The 26,486-nt window shown below is 37.6% G+C and overlaps 1 protein-coding gene and 1 long non-coding RNA gene across 5 annotated transcripts in view; both read left to right on the top strand.

Annotated features, from left to right (window-relative positions):
• The window catches only part of LOC133274399 (uncharacterized), a 733,952-nt gene that overhangs the window by 295,969 nt on the left and 411,497 nt on the right, over window positions 1–26,486 (top strand). The window lies entirely within an intron of this gene.
• Window positions 1–26,486, top strand: part of MIPOL1 (mirror-image polydactyly 1) — a 194,945-nt gene that overhangs the window by 120,719 nt on the left and 47,740 nt on the right. For all 4 annotated transcript variants that reach the window (XM_061463544.1, XM_061463546.1, XM_061463543.1 and 1 more), the window contains one exon: window positions 22,182–22,276. In XM_061463544.1, coding sequence (XP_061319528.1) covers window positions 22,182–22,276 — 95 coding nt within the window. The remainder of the gene's footprint in view (window positions 1–22,181; window positions 22,277–26,486) is intronic.

Below are 26,486 nucleotides of genomic sequence, written 5' to 3' on the forward strand. Positions count from 1 at the left end.
GCAGAGTTTTGCATTTGGTCATGTTAAAATACACTCAATTTGAATACACCTAGCTGCCAAGCGGCCCAGAACATTGTTTCACCATTGTTATTTACTTATTTTGTGTTCATGAGCATTACTAGCCATGTCTACCTGGTTCTGAGTGATTGAAGGAACCATTTAGTAAGAATATGCCTAGTGCTGATTCTAGATTTGTTCAGTAACAATTGACTCTTGGAACATGGGGTTTTGATGAGTTTTTTAACTATTAGCCCATTCTAAATCCACTTAAAGTTTTTGGTGTGTAGTGATAGTTTTTTTATCAGATTGTTATGTCTGACAAGTCAAAACCTGACAAATCCGTACAACACCAATTAAAGAAGGAAATCAGATTTGTTTGGCAAGACCTATTTACATAAAAACTTGTTGAGTGGGGGTAATTATATTCTTTCATTAAAATCTGAATTAATCGAATCCAATGTTTCACTTATTTGGCCTAGTTTTTTAATATTGCTTCTCCAGTCTTTGGGAATGTCCACGTATTTTAAGATTGATTAACAGGGTTCTTCTCTAACAACCCTGCAACATCTAAAGTGAAAATTGTCTGAATCTGCTAAAGTAAAACTTATCTCTTCTTGATTTCTAATAAACTTATTAATTCTACATAAACTGTAAGTATATCATCCTGTTTTTTTCCAAAGGCAGACCAACTTATATACTGAACAATCCTGGGGCTTTTTTGTGTTACAGTTTATGGTATAGCTACTCCAAATTTGGAATGGGCTTACACATACACAGTTCCTCTCATAGTGATAAATCCTTATTATCTGTAGTCCTGCCACTGATGCATTTCTTAACATGATTCCTTTAGCTACTCTTATCAATTGGCATTGCTTCAGAAAGTCTACCTTTTAGGATGTGTTTGTACTTGTTTCCTCTGTAGTTTTGTGGCTTTTTATCATATGTTTGCTTTATTTACTTTCTACCCTGGAAAAAGTGTTCTGCTTTTGCTTGGTTGTGAGGTCAGATATGTTTTTATAGCCAACCTTAAAGGACTCCCTAATTTTCTACCAGTGTGTCTTCTATCCTTTTTTTTCTCCCAGTTTCAGGAGTTTGTGTACTTGAGTGTTTCTGTGCATGTAAAGATGCTGGTTTTTCTTCCATATGAGGAATTCATTTGGTTTATTATCACTTATCTCCAAGTACTTGTTAACCTCCAGTACTGTGATTGACAGCTCTTGTGTTATAATGAGATTGTTTATTTCACGCTCATAAATATACGGTTTTTGAAAGTGTATAAGAGTAATTTAAAATTATCCACAAGACTCCTAGCATATGTCCTAAAATGAAGTTCCTATAGCATCATTTTCCTTTCCAAAGATTATAGATATGTGCTGAAGAAAAACTCTTCCTATGCCCTTGTTAATTTGCTGACCAACAAGTCTTTCTTAGGTTATGTTAGCATATTGACCTCTACATATTCAAGAGCTCTGGTCCTGTGTTACTGGTCACTCTAAAAGGAATAAGGGCATGGGTTTGGATTTTTTTAAGGTATCCTGTTCCCTTACTGCCTCTTTTATCCTTCCTGTTAATAGGGGATTTTAATATGCCAGTTGTCCACCAGGTTTTAGTAGTGTTGATTATATAAAATAAACAATTGAAGAGATTCTTTTCATTATATTCTGTGCCACATTTGTTCAACTTGCTCGTTAGGTGCTGAATTTGAGCATGTACCTCATTTGCCTTCCAAATAACCTCCCCTTGTGTTGCTGATTTAATATCCTGGCTGCTCCAGCTAGTTTCCAACTGAGAAGATTAGCCTCCTACTTGTGTGGTGTAGGCCGTCCTGTTCATACAGTCTCTTCTTTCACTGATGTGCTGTTTCACGGATCAAAATCCGCTTCTTTTCACTCAGTCATGGACAACAGGCAGAAAATGCAGGAAATAAACTTTCTCACTTCTGATAACTGTAGCCACTTACATTTTCATTTTTCTCTTAGCTGTTTTCAGTGTAGTTGAAGCCTTCAGTAATTTCATCTGAGGTCTGATGTGGAGGTATTATATAGCATTTATGTTCTGTCTCCCATTGACTTCAGTTGCAGCTGTGAGTGCACGGTACTTCTGCAGATTAGACATGAGGGATTTATCTTGCACAGTCAGAAAAAGGGTAATATACTATGAATCCTTTTGAAAACTTTCATGATAAAGTACCTTGACCAAAGGACAGATAGATTCCACTACTGCTGAGAAGCGTTCAGCTCTGTTAAATATGAGGTGTATTTGCTCTCTTACTGCAGTCACATTCCAACAACTGCAACAAAAGAAACAGGAATAAACAGGTAACAGGCTCTATCACTGGACAGGGATGGATGATTCATGCCCAGGTGTGGTCCACCCAGAGCAACAGTTAGAAAGAAATTTGGGAAAAAAATGATCATGCAGTTAAAAGTAGCATCATGATGCATGTGTACTTGTAACCTTACCTGTGGTGTTTCCTAATATCTCTGTAAGTGACTTCCTGATATTATGAATGTCCTGTCAAGGAAGGGGTTTATTCACCCAGCTTTAGCTGCCACCCGTCAGGGCTCCATTTATACTCAATACAAGGCAGTTCTTCCCTAAAGATAAATGCAGAAGATAGGTGAAAAGTACTTCGGAAGTGCCTAATTTACTTAAACTTTAGATGGCTCAAGGTAGGGGAGAGAAATGGCATAATTTCTCTATGTGTATAATTATTCACATAGGTCTGTGTGGAAAGGTGCACTTATAGATAGGTTTAGGTGTGTGTTAGCCATATACATCCATATATGTGTATATATACACAGTGTTAACATGTAGCTGTACATAGTACTGTGTTTCTTTTCTACTTACAGTACTTAAAAATAAATCTTAGATTAAGCCTCACATGTGTTAAAATGGCATTTTTGAACTGAGCTACTGAATTTGGACCAAGTCTTAATTTGCTTTATTAGTCACTGAAGAGTTAGTAGTCCTGTCCGCAAGATCATCTCGGTAAAAGTGTGCTATATGTATGGCAATGATATGGATGTGACTTACCCTCTTGGTAAAGAGAGGCTCCCTCCACTTCCAATGAGCTAAGAACTTCCCAAGATGTGGTGTGTTTAATAGGCTTCTGACGAAAGTTTGATAATGCATTGAACAGTGACAAGTTGACCAACTTCCATCCTTCATTGTTTATAATGAAAAAGAGTAAAGATGTGTTCTGTGCAAATCCAGGGGTATGTTTATTTTTTCCTTTAATCAGTTGCTAATGATATCTACTTTTCTAAGATACATGTTTAGGAGATTAGGCTAAGCTTGAAACAAATCCCATAGCATTGTCCTCCCCTTTTTTGTATGCAAAACTACAAAGTGTAAAGCCATTACGTACTTTCTTAACAAAATTTTCGTCATAAATTTAAATTCCTAAAATGCGTGTTGGCATAGGAAGTTTTTCTAGTCAATATTGCTGATTTAATCTTGATCCCTAGTACTGTAACTTATTTTCTTCCTGTGGAATAATAACTGCAAAGTGTGTGTGCTACAATTATGCTGTAGGAAAGATTATTAATGGTTAGTTTAAATTATTGTGGATTTTTTACAAACTTTTGGAAAGTTACATTTTTTTATAGTAATGTTGTTCAGTGCAGTAATAGTGGAATAGCAAGATATTTTATTAACAAATATACTTTGGATTTCTGAATCAATATTTACTTACTGTGTTTTTATACTGAGCTGTGAAATTTATTATATATGCCAGCAGTTAGATCCATTGTTTGTAGCAAGAAATATTTCAACCTAAATGCTAAATTATATTTGTAGCTACTAGGAAGCAACTATTCCTGACCATAGTTCTCAAAAATATAGTATAAGGAGGGATACCAAAAAAAATCCTTAAAAATAATATGTCTGTAAAATAAAGATTTTTTTAAGAGAGTAGGAAAAGCTAGTAACTCAGTCAAAGGTTACCCACAGTTGAAGAAACACTGCTGATTACAGATCTCTGAGGTAACAGTTGATCTAGGATTGATAGAAAAAATATTTTATTTAATGCAGAGAAACCAGCAATTCAACTGCACTCTGGTTGATGTAAAAAGTACAACTTTTGTGGAAGGTTATATACCACCTAAATGCTGGATAAAGTTCTCAGTCTTCTTCTGAATACCACAGTGCAGTAAATTAAAAAGAAATCTAAGTTTTATAATATGTTGTATTTTAAATGTGTCACACCATGAAGCCTCAGCAGACAGTCTGAGTATTAAATAATACTGCTTTGACTGTAGAAGTATCATTTTCTTGAAGCCTGAAAACTTAATTAATCTTTGTAGGAAATAAGTTCATTGATTCTTGCCAACAGTGACAACTTGTTACTGACTAGGACAGAAAGAAGCCCCTTACCCCTGCAGAGCTTATTATGACAACTCCAGTGAACTGTACATATTCTTATGACATAATTTTGACAGTTGCGGTTCATGCTTAATTATTTACATTTCATAAATCATTAATGAGTCTTTGCTAGAAGATTTTAGTTGATATTTTGAAAAAACATGGCCTATTGATGGCATCTCCATGCCATCAGCTGCTGTTAATTTATCCCTAAGAGGTGGTATGAATTAGAACGTTCTTTCCCCTCAAGAGGTGCAGCATACCTGGTTTTCCATCTTTAAGAAACGGTGGGGCTTCAGTGTATCATCAAAAACCATGAACTGGCTACCAACTTCACTGAAAATCAGTGGGTTTTTCAGCTAAACTTACACATTCTTTAATTTTGTGAGTATGCTCTTTTGGAGTATTTGATTTTAGCATATGAGTTATTCATTTTATTAACTCTGACACTTGAATTAAATTTAGAGAATACATTTTGTGCAAAACAGTTTCATTTTACCAGCTGCCAGAGTTCTGGGCAAAGGGCAAAGCAATGTTGGTATAAATAAAAGAGTGATAATTTATAGATTTTAATATAAAAATCAAAAGTCAGTCATATTATGAAATACAGAAAAAAAAAAAAAACATGATTTGAGGAAACAGATCTTGATTTCTTAATATTTAACTTTCCTTCTCAAAAGATTTTCCTGCTGCTTTGACTTCTAGCAGTAGTAGTGGTGGATATTAAGATAGCAGTCCATTTCACCTGAGGCTGTCGATCATTTAGTCACCTGAACAGCTTCTTCTAAACAGTGTCTCTAGGATGTAGTTCCTCCCTCCAAGGGGAGTGGTCTTTAATTAGATTATGTAAATCAAGAAATTCATTCATTATCACTGTATTGCTAATTCCTGCCTTGACCTGCAGAACCAGGAATCACACTGTGGTTTTCCTGCATGCAGCAAACATGAGAAGCCACTGTTCCTGTGTTTGCTTTAGTTTCTTGGGGGAATTGAATGAATGTAGATTCAAATCAGTGGGGGATTTGTTTGTCAAATTTTGCAAATCAGGCTGCAGAAAATGAAGTTTTACAAGCCCTATTCAGCAATCTAAGATATCAAACTTGCTTCAGTTTTCAATATAATGTTCATACCGACTCTTTCAATCTTAATTTTGATTGATTACTTACCAGCAGAAGTTTAGACTGAAATCTTTCCTTTGTCCTCTTTATCCCTTGCTCACCTTTTCATTCTTTCCATGTCAATTATTAACATTTGTGACGTTACTTGTTGCTGCAGTAACTTTGTTTCAGTGCAGCTGTTGCCAGGTGAATTTTCTTCAAGCGCTTGATTGTTACATACATAAAGATTTTATTAGATATCAGAAAAGTTCTGTTTCAGGCAGCAGTTCTCAACTTTATATTCTTATGAAACTGGCCCGTGCTTTCTCTAGATGTTCTATATGAAAACAAAATACAAGGGAAAATGCACTCTGTTGTTTCCAGGTTATGTATGGGAGGTTTTGTTAGGAAGATAGATACCAGGATATTGAAACATATTGAATTAAATTCCCAGGGACAGATTTGCTGTGGCCCTGGTGCAGTAAAGGTTCACAAGGGGCTCAGCAGATAGAATGTGTCCAATTCATGTGTTAATTCAGATTTTCTTAGGTCTGTTTTTCTGGCTGGGAAGTGTTGCTGTTAATTAGTTGGTGAGTCTGGTGAAGCCGCGTGTTACCAGACTGTGACTGTTGCAAGACACAAGACCAAAGTCCAGGTGCTTTCAGCTCTCTGACAGCATGCCAGTGGCCACACAGTACACACCCTAGGGTGCTTTTCTGTGCTTAGAGTAGGGGTTGGTGGTTAATTCTGCAGAGACACACTTCCAGTTGTGACTAATTCACAGGTTTGAACTGATCATCCTAACTGCAGGATTTAGGCAGCAGAGGCCCTTGCCACATATATGCAGTTTAAAAGTTTCCTAAAGTATGCCTTGGCTGAGGTGAAACAACCTTTACTGTCATTTTCTGTTTCAAGGCTTCAAGTTCTTGCTTGATTTGTGGTAGCTTCTGCCATGGAAACCCATGCAGAACATCAGCTCTGAACAGTTTCCTGATTTCTGTCCCAAATTTAGTTAGTACCTTTCCACATTAGATACAAAACTTTCTTCAGATCTCTTCCGAAGGCAGAGGAGCTCTGTACTGCTCATTGCTCAAATTAGCTCCTCATTGGCACAGTCTAAATGTTAACTTTCCAATGGTAGTCCAAGGCAGAGTGAGACCAAAACTAAATCACTTTCCTCTCTCCCCAAGTCCCCCTTCCCCCCCTCCCCCCAACTCATTCATGGATGAAAAACAAAAGGCAAAGAGCCAAGTTTCACCTTCCAGAGAAAAGCCCAGTGTGACAGCCTGAAAACACTGCAAGGGTAGAGAGGAGCAGCTGGAGAAATTTAAGAAGGAATGAAAAGCAAATGAAAAGTGGTTGCTTAAAATCATTCCTTCTCCTTCCTTTTTTCTATCATTTTAGCACTCTTCTGAAGGCAGAAAACTGACAACGAGGTGCAAGTTCTCTGTTCTTTTTAATAGCATGCTGCGGATTCCTGTTAATAGACATGAGGATGTGTATACAAGGATCCATGTAATTTTTCCTGCTATAATGGGTGGGGTTTTGTTTTTTGTTAGGGTTTTTTTGAGTCTGAAGTGGGAACAGAGAAGTACATTCTTTTGCTTTTTTATGAAATATAAAATTATATATCCTGCTGTGTACCTTTCTTAAAACAGAGGATGCCATGAGATTATGATACATTCTTACCCATCCCTGTTGTTGAAACTTTGGCTAGTTGTTTTTTTTGCATGTCCCTTAAAACGTTGATAGTTCCCGTTAATTGCCCCAGTGCCTACTGATGAGCCCAGAACTGATTGTCAAGCTTCCCTACTTAAAGCTCAGAGAACAAGCTGCTTATGATGACCCAACAGAGATATAAGGGAGGTCTGTGAAAGGGAGAGTATTCAACCAGCCTTAATCCTTGTTTTCAGTAAGGCAGTGTCTTTAAGTGCAGACTAATTAGCGAATAGACATGGTTGTAGATTCTTGTAGACACGTCTTTTGTTGGCTTGAGATGAACTGAGCAGCTAATAAAAATGGTTTAAAATTTCTGCTTTCTTTACTTTTAATGAACTTTAATAGGGTATGGAGATGAAAACATAAATCAGAGCAGGTGCAAAAGTAAATGTAAGTCATCTGACTACCCATGTTGGTATATTCCATTTAGATATTAGCAGTTACGCTTGTGGCTCCCATTCGTGGAAGTCTGGCCCCGTGGTTTTCAAATAACTATTCATTTTATAGCCTCTGATATATGTCAATACTAAAAAAGCATGCCTTTTTTTTTTTCCTGTTACAGTAATGTATTATGCAAGCATTACTTTGCATTTAAATAGTATGTTAAAATCATCAATCACAAAGTGATTGATCCAGATAAACAGTTCTCCCATTTTAGCGCCAGGGAAACTGAATTCCAAGAAGTGAAGTGAATTTCCTTAAGAATTGATGGCATGCCTGAGACTAGAACCTAACTTTCTAGAGGAATGGTCCCCGTCTTTAATCGTTTGTTTATGATATCTTATTATATGTTGTATAATAAAATTTCAAGCAATTAGGAATAACCATCCGTACATTGTGAAAAGTCATTTATGGTAAAATTGAATGCAAGGAAATGCATATGGGGAAACTGAGTTAACGAAGAAAGACATGTAGTCATAATCACCTGAAAGATAAAGCATTCCTTAAAGATCAGCAAGATATTTGAAATGTAGTAAGAAGGTAAAAAAAAAATAATAAAAAAGTTGTGGGTTTTTTTTGTGGTTGTATTTCCCCTGTTGTTTGCATATGACTTGACCTTGACACAATGAAGATAGGAAGCAGACAACTTACTTTTCTACTATTTTCTAAATTAACCATAAATTCCAGTGATATTCAGTAACAGTACCTTAGTTATTGAAGCACATAACCTTTTTGCTGCCTTTATCACCTGTATTATCAATAGGAGATAATTACTGCAAAGCAGCTGGCTGTTGGTTTTAGAGAGCATCAATTGTTCTCCTGTCCCAGCTGTTGGCTAATAAGGACAGTCAACACATCTGTTTCAACAGCTGGTAATTAACAAAAGCCTAATTGCTGCAACTCTTTTAACAACAAATCTATGAAAGAGTAGGGATGCGGAGGAATATTATTTACTCTGTGCTCTGCACTTTCTGTGACCAGTTTCTTTTTTCTCTTTCTTTTTCTACTTTGAACACCACTGCCTTTGTCTGGCACATTGAATGGCAGGAGAACACAATATGGTAATCCAGAGCTTAAGTTTTTCAGATCTTTGTTGGTGTTTCTTATTGCAACATTTCTTTGCTAAGTTGCAAGATAAAATGGATCAAAAGCATTTTGTGAAGTTTCATACAACAGCTACAATCCGCAGCAGTATGCCAATGCAAGAGGGCTACCAATATAGCAGCCTCCAAAAGAAAGTAATGGGTTTCCCCATTTGTGTATGAGTTTAGTCGCCCTGCATCCTTTCCCAAAAAAATAGTGTCATCATTCTGAAAGTGGTGGGGTTTTAAAGAATTTTATTACTGCTGTTCAGATCCTTTGCAAAATTTGTTGCACAGTGTTTTTTCTTTCTCTGATGAAACCTGCATACGTTGGCCAGTTTAAAAGTAAATGCCAGGTAACACCTTGCGCTGCACAAATATGTCACCATTTTATCATTACAGAATTGGTGAGGGTTCTGCACAATGCTTGGCTAAATAGCTGCATTTATAGTATCAGTCAGCAAACACAAAGTCAAAGACATTTGTCTTAATTAGACTTATTATATGTGTTATCCTTGTGTACGGCGCACATATAATTGGAATACTCGTCATTAAAGAGAGAGAATGCATGTATACAAATGTTAATCCCATTGAAGTCAACAGTGAACTTCTGTTGGCTTCAATAGGTCAGGATTTTCCCTGCGAAACCAAATTTTCTTAAAAGCTGGAGACGAATTTGTCATTCATTATGTTACGCATGAAAAGAAAGCGTTCAGGTATTAATGGAACTATTGCCTGAAGTATTATGCAAGTCAGGCATGTATTGCAGATTGTGTGAATGACTGAGTCAATAAAAATTTCTAAGAAATAGCATTTAAAGGTGGCAATAAACGAATCATGAAAAAAATGTGATTCTTTGCTAAGTCAAGATCACTTGATTAAACTTGTCTCACTAATATTTCAGCTGGCAAATATTTCTGTACACCAAGTTCTTAATTGTCTGCTGGGTATGTTGAAAGGTATATAAGAAATTCTACCCAAGTGCTTGCCATTGACAGAAAACAGATTGCGTAATTAAAAATATTCTGGCAAGACAAGTTTGGTTCAGCAGGTGTTCAAAGTGAAGAAACGTATAATAGGTGCAGTGAAAAAGTATAAGATATGCTTTGAACAAACGAAAACAAAAGCATTGGCTAAAATTCTAACTGTAAGGTAGTAACGTAGAGACATGTTTGGTGTCTGGGTTTATCAGGGCATGATTTTTGTACACAACAATCTTTGGTGATTGAAATGGTTTCTTTTGTCTTGCTCAAAAAAGAAAAAAGAAATACACCTGCATTAGATTATACTGTGGAAAATTGCTAGAGTATTTGGTAGTTGACAGAAATATTTGTCTTTCCAGTGGGTTATTTTGTTTTATTTTGCAAGTTATGATGTTAAAGAAAATGACTGTGGGTAACATGTCACTCTGCTCATTCCCTTCCCTTCCTCTTCCTTCCTTTGAAGATTACAAGAATTATCAGATATGCATGCAACTACCTTTATTTCCAGTTGAAATGTAGTTGAGTCTGAGTTGCAACAGAAATTTAGACATGTTCTGCAAATATGCACCAAAACTTAGATAGGAAGTGAAAAGAATGTTTTTGCCTACAACAAAGAATCTAATCAAACAGGTCTGGGGAAATGTGATTACCTACCTCATATAAAATTTTGGGAATAGATTTTTGCAGAAAGGACCAGAAATCTTTTAGCATCAGAACATACTTTTAGGACCTGAATGAAGGTAACTCACTTATATCAACAGATTTCATCAAACAGTATAGCCTCCATAACAATCTATGGAGGTGTCCATCAGCTGCTGATTCAGTAGGGAGGTGCCATCTATTGAATCTTCCGTACTTTTTCCATCGGATAAGATGGTTCATATAAATACTTGAATGTATCTTCTCATAAACATATCTGTTTGCTTTTCTTTAATTTTAAATCCTCTGTCTGAGTTCTACTTGTATGGAATACATTGCAATAAGATTGTGGAGAAACCAAGATTCAGAGAGTTGCTCTGGTCAAAGTCAGCACAAGCTATTCAGACTCAGTATGATTGAACCCTTTTACACATCAAGAATTACACAGATTGAAAGTGAAACTGTTTAAAATTACCTATTGAGGATCCTCTCATCACAGGAGACATGAGAGTAGCTTGTTCACAGTGTCTTTGAAATTCACAGTCACCCCAGCTGCACAATGAGCTCAAGGTGGTGAAGCCTGTAGCCAGCCTCAGGAGCAGGAGCTTTTTTCCCAAGGAAAGAAGTGTTACATACAGCATTAATCCAACTGGAGAAAGAACCTAATTTTTCTTTCTATGTTGTCTGATCAGAACTTCAGATATCAAAATAAAAGCAATACTAACAGACTTGCCAGATTCAAGTTGTTTTGAACATTTCTTGGTAGTTAAGGTCTGCACGTCAGTGTGGGGCATGTACTCATGGATTTATTCTTATTCCTATTTTTCTTGCTAACAGATACATTTATTCAGTAATGATTTATTCTTTTCTGAAGTGCAACAGTTGCTGTTGAGCTCTGCACTTTGATTCTGAATTTCTGTGTGTACAAAAATACCAGATAAATTTGAGGGTGTATACCTGTCAGTAATTCATTTTACATAAGATGAAGACCACAACATGAAATACCAAGTATTAACTCCATCTCTTCCCTGCCTTTGCTTCCAAACCCTGGAAGAGTTATGTACTGAAGCCATCCCACTGAAGTTACTGTGAGAATTAATTTTTATAGTCCTATGGCTTTTATAAAATGTTTGTAGTTTAATCCTGATAGTGGGTTTAGACACTGCTGCCTTCTGCAGAAGTACTGTCTGTCAAGAGATAACAGTCATTCTGTTTCTTTGCGTGAAAGGTTATAATTTGGAGTGTATTATCACATAGCATCAATTATAAGCTTTGATGCGTAAATTGTTAACTCCTTTTTGCTCAAGTTACTGCCTTGCATGTTTTTTTTCTGCATGAAAGATCTCATATTTTCTTCTGAAAAAGAGACTTGTGAAATGTTGCATTGTCTCAGCTGGAGTGGTGTCACACTGAAATCAGGGGTAAGGAGCTGTAATAATGTCTCATAACAGAGAAGCCAAAGGGTAAACAAGTTCAAACATCAGTGGAAGGGCATGGCCAATGGCTGGTTAAAGACTAAAGCCAAGAACTTGACTATAAGAGGGAATCTGCAATAGAGCTTGAGAAGTAAAGTAAGGTTAGAAAGATTTACCCAGGCAAGAATTACTTCTGCATTGCTGGAGTGGAGCTGTGGGTGACACCTGTTGAACAGTCAAGAGTGGCTCCACAGCCTACTGGGAGCCAGAGAAGAAAATTGTCAGACTCATGTATGTTCGCTTTGTCAATCTTGGTCAAGTTTATTAAGCTTTTATTAGTTAGCAAGACCAATTATCTGTATATACTGTAGTAACTAAAATAGGATCAGGGCATGGGCTTGCACATTGACATGGGACTATCTATGCTTTTTGTTAGAAAGATTCCTGACAGGGTTTTAACCCACTTTCCTGCACAATGCCTTTAAACAATACTGTGTACCCAGGCCTGTTGCCCTTTGACAATCCAGTGTCAGTAGCCCTTCCTTTTAGGGGTACATGGTAACACAAGGCAAGTCATGCCAGTAGATCTCAAGACCAGACCATGGTTTCTGGATGGTTCTTTATAGCAATAGAGGTGATTGCTGTGGTCAGTTTGGGGTCTGTTAGTGGAGCCTGAAAACGTACCAGCCAGAGAGCCCTGAAAGCACACACAGTTTCTGGCTGCAGCGCAGAGATAAAACATGTCTGGCTGTAACATGAACTTTCTTCTGTTCTTCTGCCAATTCAGTTCCACCCCGAACTGGATAGGACACTTTTGGGGCTGAGGGGAATGTTGTTTCTATTGAATAGGGTCTTTGTTACCGCAAAGCTTCTGAGACAACATTACAACACTAGCTTTTGGATCCTGTGCTGACGACTTGCTGTTTGTGGCAGATACTGACTCGATATCCTAAGTGTCCAAAGTCAGTTGCATGGACAACAGGTTTACCGTGGGTGCTGACATTTGAAGCTTTCCCAGACTAGACTAATCTGCCAGCAGGTCTCAGGCACTACCTGGAAGGTTTCTTCAGCTCACTCCGGCCTACACAGTCATTTCCTTCTTGATTTCCCCTAAGAAGATTGCCAGTAAAGTTTGTTATATAGTGTAATAGTCTTTGTGGTGCGTGTGAAACAATTCACGTCTCTGAGTTGAGGGAAACATGTTTGTTACTAAAGTAGGCCAGAGAGGTTTTTTCTTCCTTGTTTTAAGATTATATTTGATAACCTGGTTTGCCTTTGAAGGGAGAAAATCCCTTTTTAGTCCAGTTACCTATGCAGCTGTAAAAGGGGACATAAGAAGGCTTCCTCAGATAAATAGTATGCACCATGCATAAAACAACGTGCTTTATTTTCCCTTCAAATAAGACAGATTTCTCTGTATTGCTGATGTCTTCCCATTGTTTATTTGAACTTGCATCTTTCCAACTGATTTTCAGATCAGAAACAAAATGTCTCATGTCACCAAGGCCAAACCTGAATTACAGAACGTGGAGAAATGTGACCTTTCCATATGCTGACAACTTTAAGCAGTCTTTAATCTGAGATGTGAAGGGATTAACTTATTTTTGTTGTTTTCATATAGTTTCTAAAGCCATAGCTACTATACAGAAATAACTGTTCTGAATGGCTTTTTGCTCCTCAGTTAAAACAATGTCTTCTTGATTGTTGTTGGGGTTTTTTTTTTATTTTCACAGCGTGCATCATGGTTTAATAGAGAGACAAATATCTACCTGTCTGTATATGGAGACCTAAATACTTGCTACTTAAAATTGCACCTCCAGCTTGTGTTCTCGATAAAATACCTCCTACAAAAAGGACAACATCTCTACACATGACATCTGTTTATCTGCAAAGCTCAATCCAGCTAAGAATGTATTTTGAAGATGTCATCCTTGAAAGCTTTCTGGAGTCTTTTTGTTGTCACTAAGGTTACACCTTACCTGAAATAAGCTTTGTGGTATCTTCAGGTAATTATCCGTATGTACATTGTAGGCATGTACTATGGTATCTCTAGGGGTTTTAGCAAACAAATGAAAATCATAAATAAAACTTGACCCTGGGAAGTCAGTTAGTTTTGGGTCAACCTCACAGGGGCAGAATTCCAAATTAATCTTTCTCACTCCATGGATCATCCTTAATAATAAAATGGTTCCATGTATTAGTCTCACACAATCATCACATGCCTTGCATTGTCCTTTGAATAGCTAATTTTTCCTGCAATTTCAATATAGTGTATATTCCTTGGAAGAAGTATAGGATGTTACAAAATAGTGCTGCAGATGATGAACAAGCTTTGATCAGCTTCACATTTACGGTTAGATGAGCAGATTCTCAATTCTCACTGAAAGATATCATGAGCGTTTCATACAGACACTTTCTTGCATAATGTGACAACGAACTGAATCTGCCTGTAATGTGTGTTCATTTGGGCACATCATTAGGTGAAGGAGTGAACTGCTTGTCAAATACTGCTGGTACAGCACATGCTTCCCAGTGTGACGTGACCATGCAGTACAAGAATGAGACTTTCACATCTTGGGCATAATGGTTTAACCGGTATTGCTTTAAGATAATTAGTAGATATTAAGTTTGTTCTTATCGTAATAAAATGAACCAGGTCTGGGCAAGAATACTACTGGAACCTTTCAATTTTTTTAACAGAGCAATAAAAAGTTATTTGTTGATTTTCTTTTTTCCCTGATTGTACAATCTGCATAATATTTGTTGTGGCCAGTTGCTGTCGTCCCAGTCACAACAGAACCTCTCAGAAATGAGTGACCGTACAAGCAATATTCATATGTTATGATCATATATTCTTACTGGGGAATTTGTGTTGTGATGAAGACAAGAGTCTGGACCCCAGATAGCAAGTTCACTGAGAAGCTCCCTAAAAATGTTAAATTAGAGATAGTGTAAAGATTGAGTTGGGAAAGGGGCGTTACGTAGACTTGCAGTGCAGCATTTCTTAAAAATGACAGTTCCATTTCGGAATAAAAGGGAGATTATGGGGTTACTGTTTGTAATTCCAGTAAGAGAAAACATTAAGACATTAGCTGTAAAGTAACTGAAAAAGATGCACTTATACATACTGAAAAGCCCATGATGATGCACTCACATCATAGGTGAAAACACTGATTTCAGCTCCCTGATCCAAGTTGGGCACCCTCAAACATTTTGATGGCTGAGTTGTGGAGTTAGTATCCTTTCCCATGATGCATCCACTGTCTGGATTTGCTTTTCACATACTTAGCAGTTTGATAGAAAATTATTTATGCCAGTTTCCATAAACCAGTGGAAATCACCAGAAACTTAGGTAATTCACAAGACTTGAGAGCAGAGAAGTATTCTTACTGGTGGGATTCTGCTGTTTCCACAGTGAGTTAACACAAAGACTGGAACTCAGCATTAGGTTTCTGCATCCAAAAAAAAACAACTAATTACGTGGCTGGAGAGGAGTTCTCCTGTCAGAAATTCTGTCTGACATTCCTCAGAAATATTTCCGTCTAAACCAGTGCGTCTTCGCAAGGTGTTATTGTCCCAGTGAAACAATGCTTTTTATTTAAAAAAAAAAAAGTTTCAGAAAAATTTCATTAACTGATATTTATTCTGACCAACAATAGTATTAGATTGTAGAGTAAAATCTTATTATGGTTAATTGTTTGATCCTGATGCAAACTCATAAAGGTCATGTTTGCTGTTGAGATCCCATTCTTTTGTGCTCAGACGGAATGTCAAAATGGGTGTGGTTGTGGCGTTGTGTTGGGGGAAGCTGTGGCTTAAAGGCTGTTAGCATTCCCACCACCCCCAGTTACCCTGAAATTCACACCCACAACCAACCTATAGCCTGTTCTGCAGGGTAGTTTTTCTAGCTGTGCTGATCTTCCACAGCAGCTCAGGTCCATCAGGAATCAGTAATATAGTCCCTTGATTTACTCTAAGTTAAGATAAGCTTACTATTTCTGTTAGAAAACGATGTGTTGAGAAACAATTTTTCATGAATTTCTAATGATTTCAGTTAGTATTCCAAACTTTTCAGTTTATCTCCCAGAGGTGTTATTTGGTCAATATTAGAAGCTACTTTTCAAATTTCAAAAATTCAACATGAAGCTTTAATTTTGCAATTTAAATTTGGATTTATTATTGTTAATGATGTCTTTCATAATTTGTTAATAATTTATAACATCTACTATAGTACAGTTCTAATTTTCACTTTTCATTTTTAAAATCGTCAAGGGCAGCTGGCACTTAAATGCAAGTTGAAACACTTTATCTAATTTTCTAGGTCAACGTGTCCCCTGTTTGCATTGTAATGAACGTTTGACACGTTAGCACTGTGATTTAAAAAACAAGGAGATCACTTACTGTGTTTAATATTAGCGTGCTAGGCATTTTCAGTCCCCTTGTGTTAGCTGGTGTCTTTTTCTTGACCCTGAAAACCTCTGATCCCCTAATTAATAAGACAAGTGCTTATATTCTTTTCTAGATCAAAGCATCACCTGCTTTTATTGGTGGTGGAACAGTTTGATATGTTGACACTCTAATACAGAAAATAAGATGAGTTGTTGTAATCTACACTACGTAGCAGCTGCTAATGTAAAAATAATAGAATGGTTAGAAGCTGGATGTCATAATGTGTCACAACATGACCCACTCCATCATGTGGTACATGCTTCTCCTAGTGACACGATGTGTAAAATGTAAAAGCAGTAAAAATAGTATAAGATAAAAATATTTCTTCAATAGTTTTAAAACATTTTTTCCAAAGGGTTTTTGGTTTGGGTTGCTTTTTTTTTCTTGCTTTCTCATTCTAATTCAGCATGAAAGAAACCTTTGTTTCGCCCTACTAGTCTCCTGCTGCCCTAAAAAGACACCTGACCTCATGCTGTCCACCCAACCTGCTGATATCAACAGAAACATACTTCTGCCCCATAAGAAATGGGACAATTCCCAGTTATACATTTGTAGCTAGATTCCATTTCAGATAAAATAGAACCAAAGGAGCAGAAAGACATCTGACTGCCATCTTTGCACATTATACAGCTCTATTGGGTATAAATGAGTTCATAAATTGCAGAAATTACCTTTGAGGCACTCCGGAATTGCCATCCAGCTTTCTTCTCATCCATAGGAATATCCTGGATCAGTAGCAGAAAAAGCTGTTGATAGCAACTATGACTGAGTTAAGGAATACTTGCATGTTTACAGGCAACTCAGTCAACATGGTGGAAAATACTTTGGGTGGAAAGGGTATCAGTTCTAATTGGATTGGTTATAATCGCAGTAAGAATAAAGTAAGAATAACTCTTCTTAACACTTTGAGTTTACTTATAAAGCAAGAAAGTTACATCTTAGAAAACAGATACAAAGACAAATGAAAATTGCCAGAGGTTAAGCTAAATTGGCCTTTGGAAAGGAAATTAAAACAAACAATAGTGTAACGACTGAAATGAGAACAAGGAAAGAGGAAATTTGCCATTGCTCTGAGAATGGCATGGAGATCAAGGATAACCCGGATCTGCGTGACTTTCTTTTTTTTTTTCTCTCAGCATTGGGCCGTGTTGATGTCAACTACAAGGACAGGGGTTAAGAAAAGTGAATGTATGGAAATGGAGTACATCCTAGCTGTTCAACACATTATTGTGTTCAGATTGGGATAATGGCAGGTTTCTATCCCCAGTTCTGAAAGACCTTATACCTGAAATTACAAGAATGATAGTGAAGTTCTTTAATAAATCCTGTGAGGCTGTGTACAGTGTAATATGACAGGAAATTAGCAGAGTCAGCATCTATATTTAGAAGGGCAAAGAAACAGAGTTCTGGCAGTTGTAGCCCAGTTAGTCTTTATTGTGAGGCTTCGGAGTAAATTTGGGAAAAAAATGATTTTAAAGCATGGATCCATTGACAGTGGATTGAAGTACAGCTTTCACCTAAGTAAGATCATGCAAGAATTCTTCTTTAGTATGATAACTGGTTATTTAGACAAGGAAACTTGTTAAATATAAATTAACACATAAGCTTCATGTGGTGCCATATGGAAAATTATTCATTACAGTGGAGAATGTGTATATTGTTATTTTACAAGCATGTGCAAGCTTAATGTGGGAAATGCTGCTTGCTGCTAGCTGGGTTTACCTAGCATCTCTTGTTTGGAAGGATGGGTATGTTGAGCTCATGTCTGTCTGCAAAATTTCATGTACCCATGAAGGAGATGAGGGATTAGTCAAAGGCAATAAGGAACTAGTTAGCAGGAAGGCAACAGCAAACAGCTTTGAAAGGAGAAACGTTAAGGTCCAAGGATTTCACTAGTGGAATTTCACTCCAATTTCTCACTAGTTGGTGCTGAACCAGTTTTCTTTAATGCTGTCATTGAGAACCTTTGGCATAAAGAGCAGCAGTGTACCAACAAAATTGCTTGATGATGCAGAGCTGGGAGATGTTATTAATACAAAGTGGAGACATTATTCAAATAAAGTAAGTTCAAGCTATCTTGCAGAAAGATTGGAATGGCCTCAAGTACTGGAAAAATAAAAGCAGTGGGGTGGAATTCAGTGGTACCAAGTGTAAGGTATCCTTGTTCCAGTATGAATAAGAATTTCCACTGTTAGCTGGGTAATACCAGTGGGCAGGATAATAGACATGTATCAGAGGGTGACTGTGAGCAAAAGGGATGCAAGAATGTATCATAATATATTTCCACTAGAGTTAGGGTGTACTGCTAGCAGAGTACTGATGAGAGATGCATTTGAACTGATCAGGAGAGTACAGAGCCTGCTTACTGAGAGGTAACGCAAAAGGTTGTTTGTTTAACCTATGTAAGGAGGGAAAAATATATGCTTTCTATAAATATGTGTAGTTGGAAATATATATGCTTTCTATAAAAGTATGAGACAAAAATCAGTAAAAAGATAGATATGAATATTTATTATTCAAATTCATTGAAATATTTTTTCCTTCTGTTGGATGTCGAAGAGCATTATAAAAACCATCTGTCACCCACAGGGAACCTGGCAGCATAGGATGATGTGTGTTCTTACCTTTCAATTTAGGTTAGAGTTGAGGATGCTCATGTTTGCCCTAGAGGAATCAGAAAAAGATAAAAATTAGGTTTACTCTCTGTATTTAAAAATACAAGTCTTGTATTTTTAGATTCTTTGGCTTAAGAAAGCATACAGCACTGTTCATTTAGATATTTTGAAACAAAAGCAATAACAAAAGGATCAGTAATGATATTTTCTTAGTCAAGATCAGGCTGGTTTAGGTTCGATAGATAGCAATTAGCAAAATTTAAATTTTTTGGCAAGTTTGCTCAAATGCAAAATGGGATAGGTGTAGAAACAAGAATTCTCTTTTGCGGGGGGGGGGGGGGGAGGCACATAGGGAAAGAACCTATCCACCTTAAACCAAATATGAAAGCAGAGGATCTTGTGGGCAAAATAAAATTGGAAGAAAGACCATATCCCAGGGATCAGTGATCTGTTTAACCTTTTCTGGATTAAACAGGAACTTCACTGAGGGTGACCCCAATACCAAAGCGGTGACCAACCTCACCTCCTTTATATTGACATTTTAAAGGGAAACCACCAGAGGCACATGAGTGTAATTCTTTCTCCTCTTGTTGTACCTTCCTTAGTCTACCTTTAAAAAAAAATTAATCAAAACTTGCCCATTTCTGTGAAGAGTTCTGATTTCCAGAGCTTGATGCTTTCCAAAGGAATAATATTTTGCTACAAAGGTCCCAAGCAGCTGTTATTACTAGAGGTGAGCTCATGTAGGATTTTTGCCATTTGCGTTATGGATAGATTTCAATGTACATTAGAGGAGTCTTCCAAATGTTTTATAGTAGTGAAGGCATCATTATTTTAGTTAGCAATTTAACTTTGTGTGAGGCACTATTTTGCTTTCCTTCTTCTAGTGAAAGAAGACATCTCTCTTCTGAGAGGATATTTGAGTCATTCCTTTGTCTTTACCACTCTTCAGGTCTGTGAATAATGGGGTGTTCTGTTGTGTGGCTGCACTCTGCACAAAAAAATCTTGTGCTTGAAATTTTATTGGTCTCGTGCAACTCCCTAGAATCAACCCCACTACATGCTACTGAGGATGTTAGCAAATGCCTTCTTTTCTTCCCTTCACTTTTTGTAGCTGTTTTGAGGGTTCGTTTGCTTGCTTTATCCAAAGCACCTGATTCAGCTGTTATTTTTACTGGTGCAAACCCAGTCAAATCAGTGCAGTTTTCTCTGAAAAACTGAGATAAAAAAGAGTCTTCAGACTCTAGTGCCTTCTGACTTTTGTCCTGAAAAGCAGATGGAACATTAGTTCTATTTTATGATAGTTCTCCAAAGAGACTAGCTGTTAATCTCTCCGTGAGTAGGTGTGTCAGCTGCAAACATTTCCTTCCAGTCTACCATTTCAATCACACTTCACAGTACACTGAAAATTGGCAAGGATGTTAATTATTGGCCTCTAGAACAAACCACCTACTTTGATTCAAGCGTGTTTTCCAATTTTTAAGAATGTTGTTTCACCTACAGAACAGTATAATTACAGAAAATAGCTTGGTTTGGCTAACATCCTTGTGTTCTGTGAGTTCTGCTTGCAAGGCAACAAGCAGCACCAGACAAGAGGCTCACCTGCAGAGGATTTTAACCTCTTGTTGACAGGAGCTAGGGCTTGCCAGCATCCAGTACATTGTTTTCAGTATCAGAAGCTCTAAACTACTGTCACTCAGAGGTTAAACATTAACACTTTCTGCTTTTGAAGCTGAAGGAACTCGCCATACAGTAAGAAAGTTTGGTTTATTCTCTAGTGAACTTCCTATAAAAATTTTATGGATGTCCATTGCAGGAGCACTTACAGTGGTAGGCTCTGTATGCAGGCCAATGCAAAACCCTGTGTGCAACGTGACACACTGAACGGCACAGTGCAGAGATTGGTTGTGTATCTGCATTTGTGCAATGTGGTGTTTAATAAAATTTGCCAGCAGTCAGCCATGTATCCAGGACATAATTAATCAACCAGCAGAATAAATTGCCCATAGATGACTGGGAGTTGACAGTAAACAGTAAAGCACCTGCCTTGAAGACTTAAAGTCTTAGTAGGCAAACAGGAAACAGAAGCAAGTGGGAGCCCTGTTTTAGGAGAGAGATTTTGAGGCATACAGACAGAGTTGTTCATGATTATACAGGGAGTTTGGCAGCACTAGAGGCTGAACTCTGTGCATTTCCCTTCATGTATTCATAGCTCATGTAACAAGCCTTTAATTTACCAAGAAACTTTTCCACAACGCTATCCTGAAGAGTTGGCAGAATCTGCAGTCAGCATTTCTCACACATGTACCTCTTGGTTTGGGGCTCTAAAATTTGTACAATTAATAACTCACACCATGAATTAAAAACACTGGAAAGCAGCCCAATGCTCAGGCTCATGTGTCAAAGAATTGCTTTGCAAGCCCGGTCTTATTTGTTGTTACAACAATTAATCATCCACTGATTTCAAGATAATTTATATGGTATCTGGGCCCTCAAGTGAGTCCTGCAGTGCTACTGAAACTGGACGTTGAAAATTACTGGTGATTAACCTATAGGGCCCTATTAAATATACATGAGTACTTACTTCTCCTACCTCCTTTTTAACCATAAGGTCCTGTTGGGGCTGGCTACCTTCCTGACTTACAAGCCACATGCTGCAATTTCCATAATGGCTGTGAGTCATAAGCCTTTCACAGCATGATGTGAATAAACAACGGGAGTGGAAATATCCGGGAGGGTTCACAGATGGGAGATGACAGTGGTTGCTCACAGATTCCCTCACTCCACTACAGTCTGGGTCCTGGGTGAGAATGCACCCAGATCCCAAAATGAGACAGTGGTGCCAGTCTTGTCATCCCGCATTGCCTCATCGTCTACCACCGCTCAGTGTGCCAGTTATCCAGCAGCTGTCCTGCTGGTAACATCAGCCAGTGGCTCTCACCAAAAGAGCCATGCTGAATAGCTGGAAAGCCTTGTGCAGACCAAGAGTCGCACGCTGGTTGTTTGGGGCCAAGTGCTTTGCTTCACTCGCTACATTTCGCTCAATGGTTTTGCACTGTAGGAGCATATCAACATAAAATATATTTGTTGATAAACACTTGGCTGAACAGAAGTCTAACCGTAGGCATTTAAAAAGTTTACCATGCACATGGGGGAAGCCATTCAAAGCATCGTTCTGCTGAGGAAGAAAACCCAACAAACTAGAAACAATTGCAGTGCTAGAACAAGAGTTAAATAAGCAGTGTTATAAAACAGTATCGCTTTAGTAACTTTATAATAGAGCACGGCTCAAATGAATGCACAGAGGATTGTTAAATTTTCAAAGCAATATGGATATTCTGAATAAATTGTTTATAATTTTTTTATCACTTCACAGGCAGAATTGATAACCCTGCAACAAGAAAAAGAGGCTGCTCTTCAACAGTGCAAAAAATTAGAAGAAGAAATCCAGACATTGCATGTTTATTACAGGTAAAATAATTAATACTAATACAAATCAGTGACTCATAGGGGAAATTTTCTGTACTGTGTCTGACTCTGAGTGAGGAAATGGCCTTATCAAATAGGTATTTGTTGGAAATGTGAATACATCAATGAATCAAGGCGTGCATTTCTGCTTTACTGCTCACCAACCATTTCTTTGAAATAGAAGTCCCTTTCTTATAGCCTAAATTTTATATTAGTTTCTGCTAAGGGAAGGGGAATGTTGCTGGCAGTCAATTCTAACAAAAATGAAAGAGCTGTGTTATAGCAATGTTTTTTGCTTAAAAACATGAGGACAAAAGAACTGATTGATGACAGTTTTTGTTTCTTCCCTGTTTGCTGCGCTTACGTAACTTAGTCAACAGGTATTTTAAAATAATAAAATCTGTAATTCTAGAAGACTGATTTCTTTTTCAACACCAATATAATATATGTGTTTCAATTCCTTACATTCTGTAGCAGTATGGAGAATGAGAGAAATTGCCCTTCTCTCATTAATTTAGGTGGGCTGCAGTGAACATTTGCATGGATCAGTGGGTTTTAGTCCCTAAGGAAAAAGCTCTGTGTGGTCCAGTGAAGGAGTTAGGTTGTTTTATGGAGTGATATTGGGTTACAGCTCTCATTTCATGCTGACCTCCTGTGTGAGAGGGGATACAGAGCTGCCAGCAGGTTAAAGGCAGGAGAATTGGCATCAGCACAGCAGAAACTTGTGAATCTGAAGTCTGAATGTCTGTGATGAGGGATGTGGGCTGCGGGCTGCAGAGGTAAATAATAAATGTAGTGTGAATATTACGTTCATTGGAAATAAAGAGGACTAGTTAGTTATGACTAAAAAGCATCTGCAGCAGCAGAACTGTGTATGTTTTCAGTGTTTCAGCATTTACAAGTGAAAAATACTCAGGTTTCTAGAGGTTTTTTGAGTTTCCCCTTCTCATTAAGTTTATTAAAACCTTGGAGGGAAGTTTCAAAAACAGCTTTTGTTCCCAAATCTCACAGGCATTTATTTAAGGCCTGTTAATAGTGAATAGAAACCCCAAGCAATTTGTGATTATTGCTTTTAATGAATTTGGTCAGCATTTAGTGTGTACACAAATTATGGTATGATTTACCAAGCTAGAAAGAAATTATTATAGTGCCCATATTACTCATTTAAATGGGTTTTGCAGAATCATTTAAAAAATGAAATGCAATTTTGTATTGATATTTCAGAAATTAAGAGTTTGCTTGTGTTTGTCTCTGCATATTGCAGATTTTTCATTGACTGAAGAGTTACATTTTTGACACAGCATATCAAGTTTTCACTAATACATAGCATTTAACAACTGGAGTAGGCAGCAGTTGCAGTTTACTCATGTAAATGCTTTAAATCTCAAAAATGTTAACAATCACGGCTTGCAGGAATCATCATTAGAATGTACCATGTTATTAACTTAAGGCCTTTAATTTGAAAAGGCTAAATTTCACTGTAAGCTTGATGATGGCATTTGCAAGATTTAGCCATAATGTGTGGAAATGTTCACTTAAATATCCCCTGGGGCAAGAACTGTTGTATCACTGCTAAGTTATACAAGTTCCATACTAAATCAGAACATCAAAACTGACAGACTTTTATCCCTTACTTCACTGTTCTTAGAGGACTTTTTTTTTTTTTTCTAATGCATTCTGAAGTGGACCCAGAGTCACAGATTGATTGAGGTTGGCAGGGAGTTCTGGAGGTCATTTTGTCCAACCCCCTGCTCAAGGAGTGCCACCAAGTTGCCCCAGACCACATCCAGTTGAGTTTTAAATATCTCCGTGGACAGAGACTCCACAGCCTCTCTGTATAGAGACACTGAGCATGCAGAGACATGGCTAGGAAAGCCAAAGGCCACCTGGATTTGAACTTGGTGAAGGATTTTAAGGGCTACAAAAACGATTCCTAGTAGCACTAGTAGCCTAGTAGCTATTTGAGAAGCACTAAGTGCCTAGTAGCAATGTTTGAGGTTTCAAGCCTATCTTTTGCCTTGGTTAGAAATTAATTACACCATTATGAGACTATTATGAACTTCTTAACATTTTGATCACGGTTTTCCTACGTGAGCATCTGCAGCCTCTGTCATCCAATAGCGTGGCAGTACTTTGAACAAGTGCCAAATGAGACAGATAAAGAAAAGAATATATGTCATTTTTGCATAAAGCTTTGGGGGGTGTATCAGACCAAGGGTGGGATGGGCACAATAATCATGAATGACAAAGCAGAGAGTGCACTTCCCAGGCCATCCCACATGAGTGAAAATTTACTCTGTTTTGTATGTTCAAGCTAGTTAAGGAATGCTTGTGTAGATGTCTATTGGGTCCTTTTTATTTATGTTTAGTGTTTCCCATGCCATAGTAATCTAGAGTAAGCACTGAGAAAGTTTTTCAGGCAGCCTAGTTTGGAGCGAGGTGCCTTGATCCAGATGAGTTAACTAGATGATTTGCTATTCAAGACTACCTTTCCCTGGACTTATTTCTCTTCTGGACTTTAGATCTCCCCAGTGAGCAAAGTGTAGGCTTCTGCACATGCTCTACTCCTCATCTGTAGAACTGCAGTGAGACACCTTATTATGCAGGGTGCGCACTTCCTTCACCTACTGTTCTCTCATGTTTGCCAGCTTCTCACAGCTTCTGTCATCTCTGTGGTGCCAGCATAACAGCAGCTTGGGAATTTTGGCTTCATTTGGTGCCTTCTTCTCCTTCTGCTCTTAGGTCTTCCTTGGCCTTAGAAAAAGCATTTTCTCATATTTTTCTTCTTTGTTTCCTTGTCTTAACTGAGATTTGTACATCATCCTTTAACTTGAGAGAAACAAATTTAAGGAGAAATAAAAAAACAAAATCAAATGCTAGAGGCTAATGTTGAAGTGTGCAAGGGATACCTAAAGCCATGCCTTTTTACACAGCCACTTTTTAAGGGTTTAGTTATAAAAGTAATGACTGTGTGCATATGTTCACAATTTTTGAATGCATGTATATATATAACATTAAAATGTATATTTTTATACTGATCTGTCTTTCACTAACACTAGCATAACCCAGAATAAGCCAAATAGCATTTTAGTATGCAAAATCAGGGAAGGGACGTTTAGGTCCAAAATATCTGTATGTGTGAACATGCATGCACAGGCGTGCTCAAAGGAGAGAAACAAGTGGAGACCTTCAGGAAGAAAAACAAATCTCTTTTTTTTTCTCCAGGAGAAAAATTCCTGGTATTTGTGTAGAATACTGCATCCAGTTTTGGGTCCCCAGTGAAAGTAATCTATAGATGGGAGTGAGTTTGACAGAGGGCCACCGGTATGGTCAGGAAGCTTTAGCATTTGCACTGTAAAGACAGACTGAGGGTACTGTTTTTGTTCAGCCTGGGAAAAGGAAAAATATCTTTATTTGGTGGCTTCAGGGAGACCTAACAGCAGCCTGGCAATGTCTATGAGGAGGTTATCAAGGATGGGTTCTTCACAGTGCTGCATGACAAGGGGGTGAGAGACAATAGACTTACATTGAAACATTTTCAGGCTGTTTAGAAGGGGAAATTTTTTCACCATGAGAGATGCCCATCATTGGAACAGGTTGCCCAGAAGGTTTTGCTATCTCCATCTTTGGAGATTTCCAGTGTGTGACTTGATAAAGTCATAAGTAGCCTGGGCTGATCTCATAGTTGATATCCCTTTGAGAGGGAGCTTGATTGGACTAGAGACCTCCAGTGATCACTTCCAACCTGAAATACCCTATAATTCTGTGATCTGGTAGCTTCTGCTGTTTGAAGCTCTTCAACATTTTTCTCCAACTGTGAAAGAAGGCTGTATTGTAAACCATATTTCTTTGCAGATGAAGTAGAAAGTGAATCCTAAATGAAACTGGAGTTTCATGGAAGGCCTGAAAGACCTGAAACAAAATTAAAAAGAGATTTTGGTGAATAAATGATGGAACATTGGCTCCCATCTAGATTTTGACTTTCCAGAAAGAAAGCACATCCCAGAATATTTCTAGCCTTCTTCAAAAGTAAAGAGAAGTGAAAAGGAGGAAAAAGAAAAGGAGGAAGAATCTAGTTCAGATACAGAAGGGGAGGAAATTGGCTCCAAATATAGTTGGGCAGGTTCTCTGCTTCTGTTTGTTCTTTTCATGTTGTTTCTGTCTCATGTCTCAAAAGGAAAATGGTATTTTCTGGATAGTAACCCCAAAATAC

The sequence above is a fragment of the Pezoporus flaviventris genome, unplaced genomic scaffold, assembly GCF_033815535.1.
Source record: "Pezoporus flaviventris isolate CSIRO_AGI_PZ_B2104156 unplaced genomic scaffold, CSIRO_AGI_Pfla_v1 ptg000036l, whole genome shotgun sequence".
In the NCBI taxonomy this organism is placed as follows: Eukaryota; Metazoa; Chordata; class Aves; order Psittaciformes; family Psittacidae; genus Pezoporus; species Pezoporus flaviventris.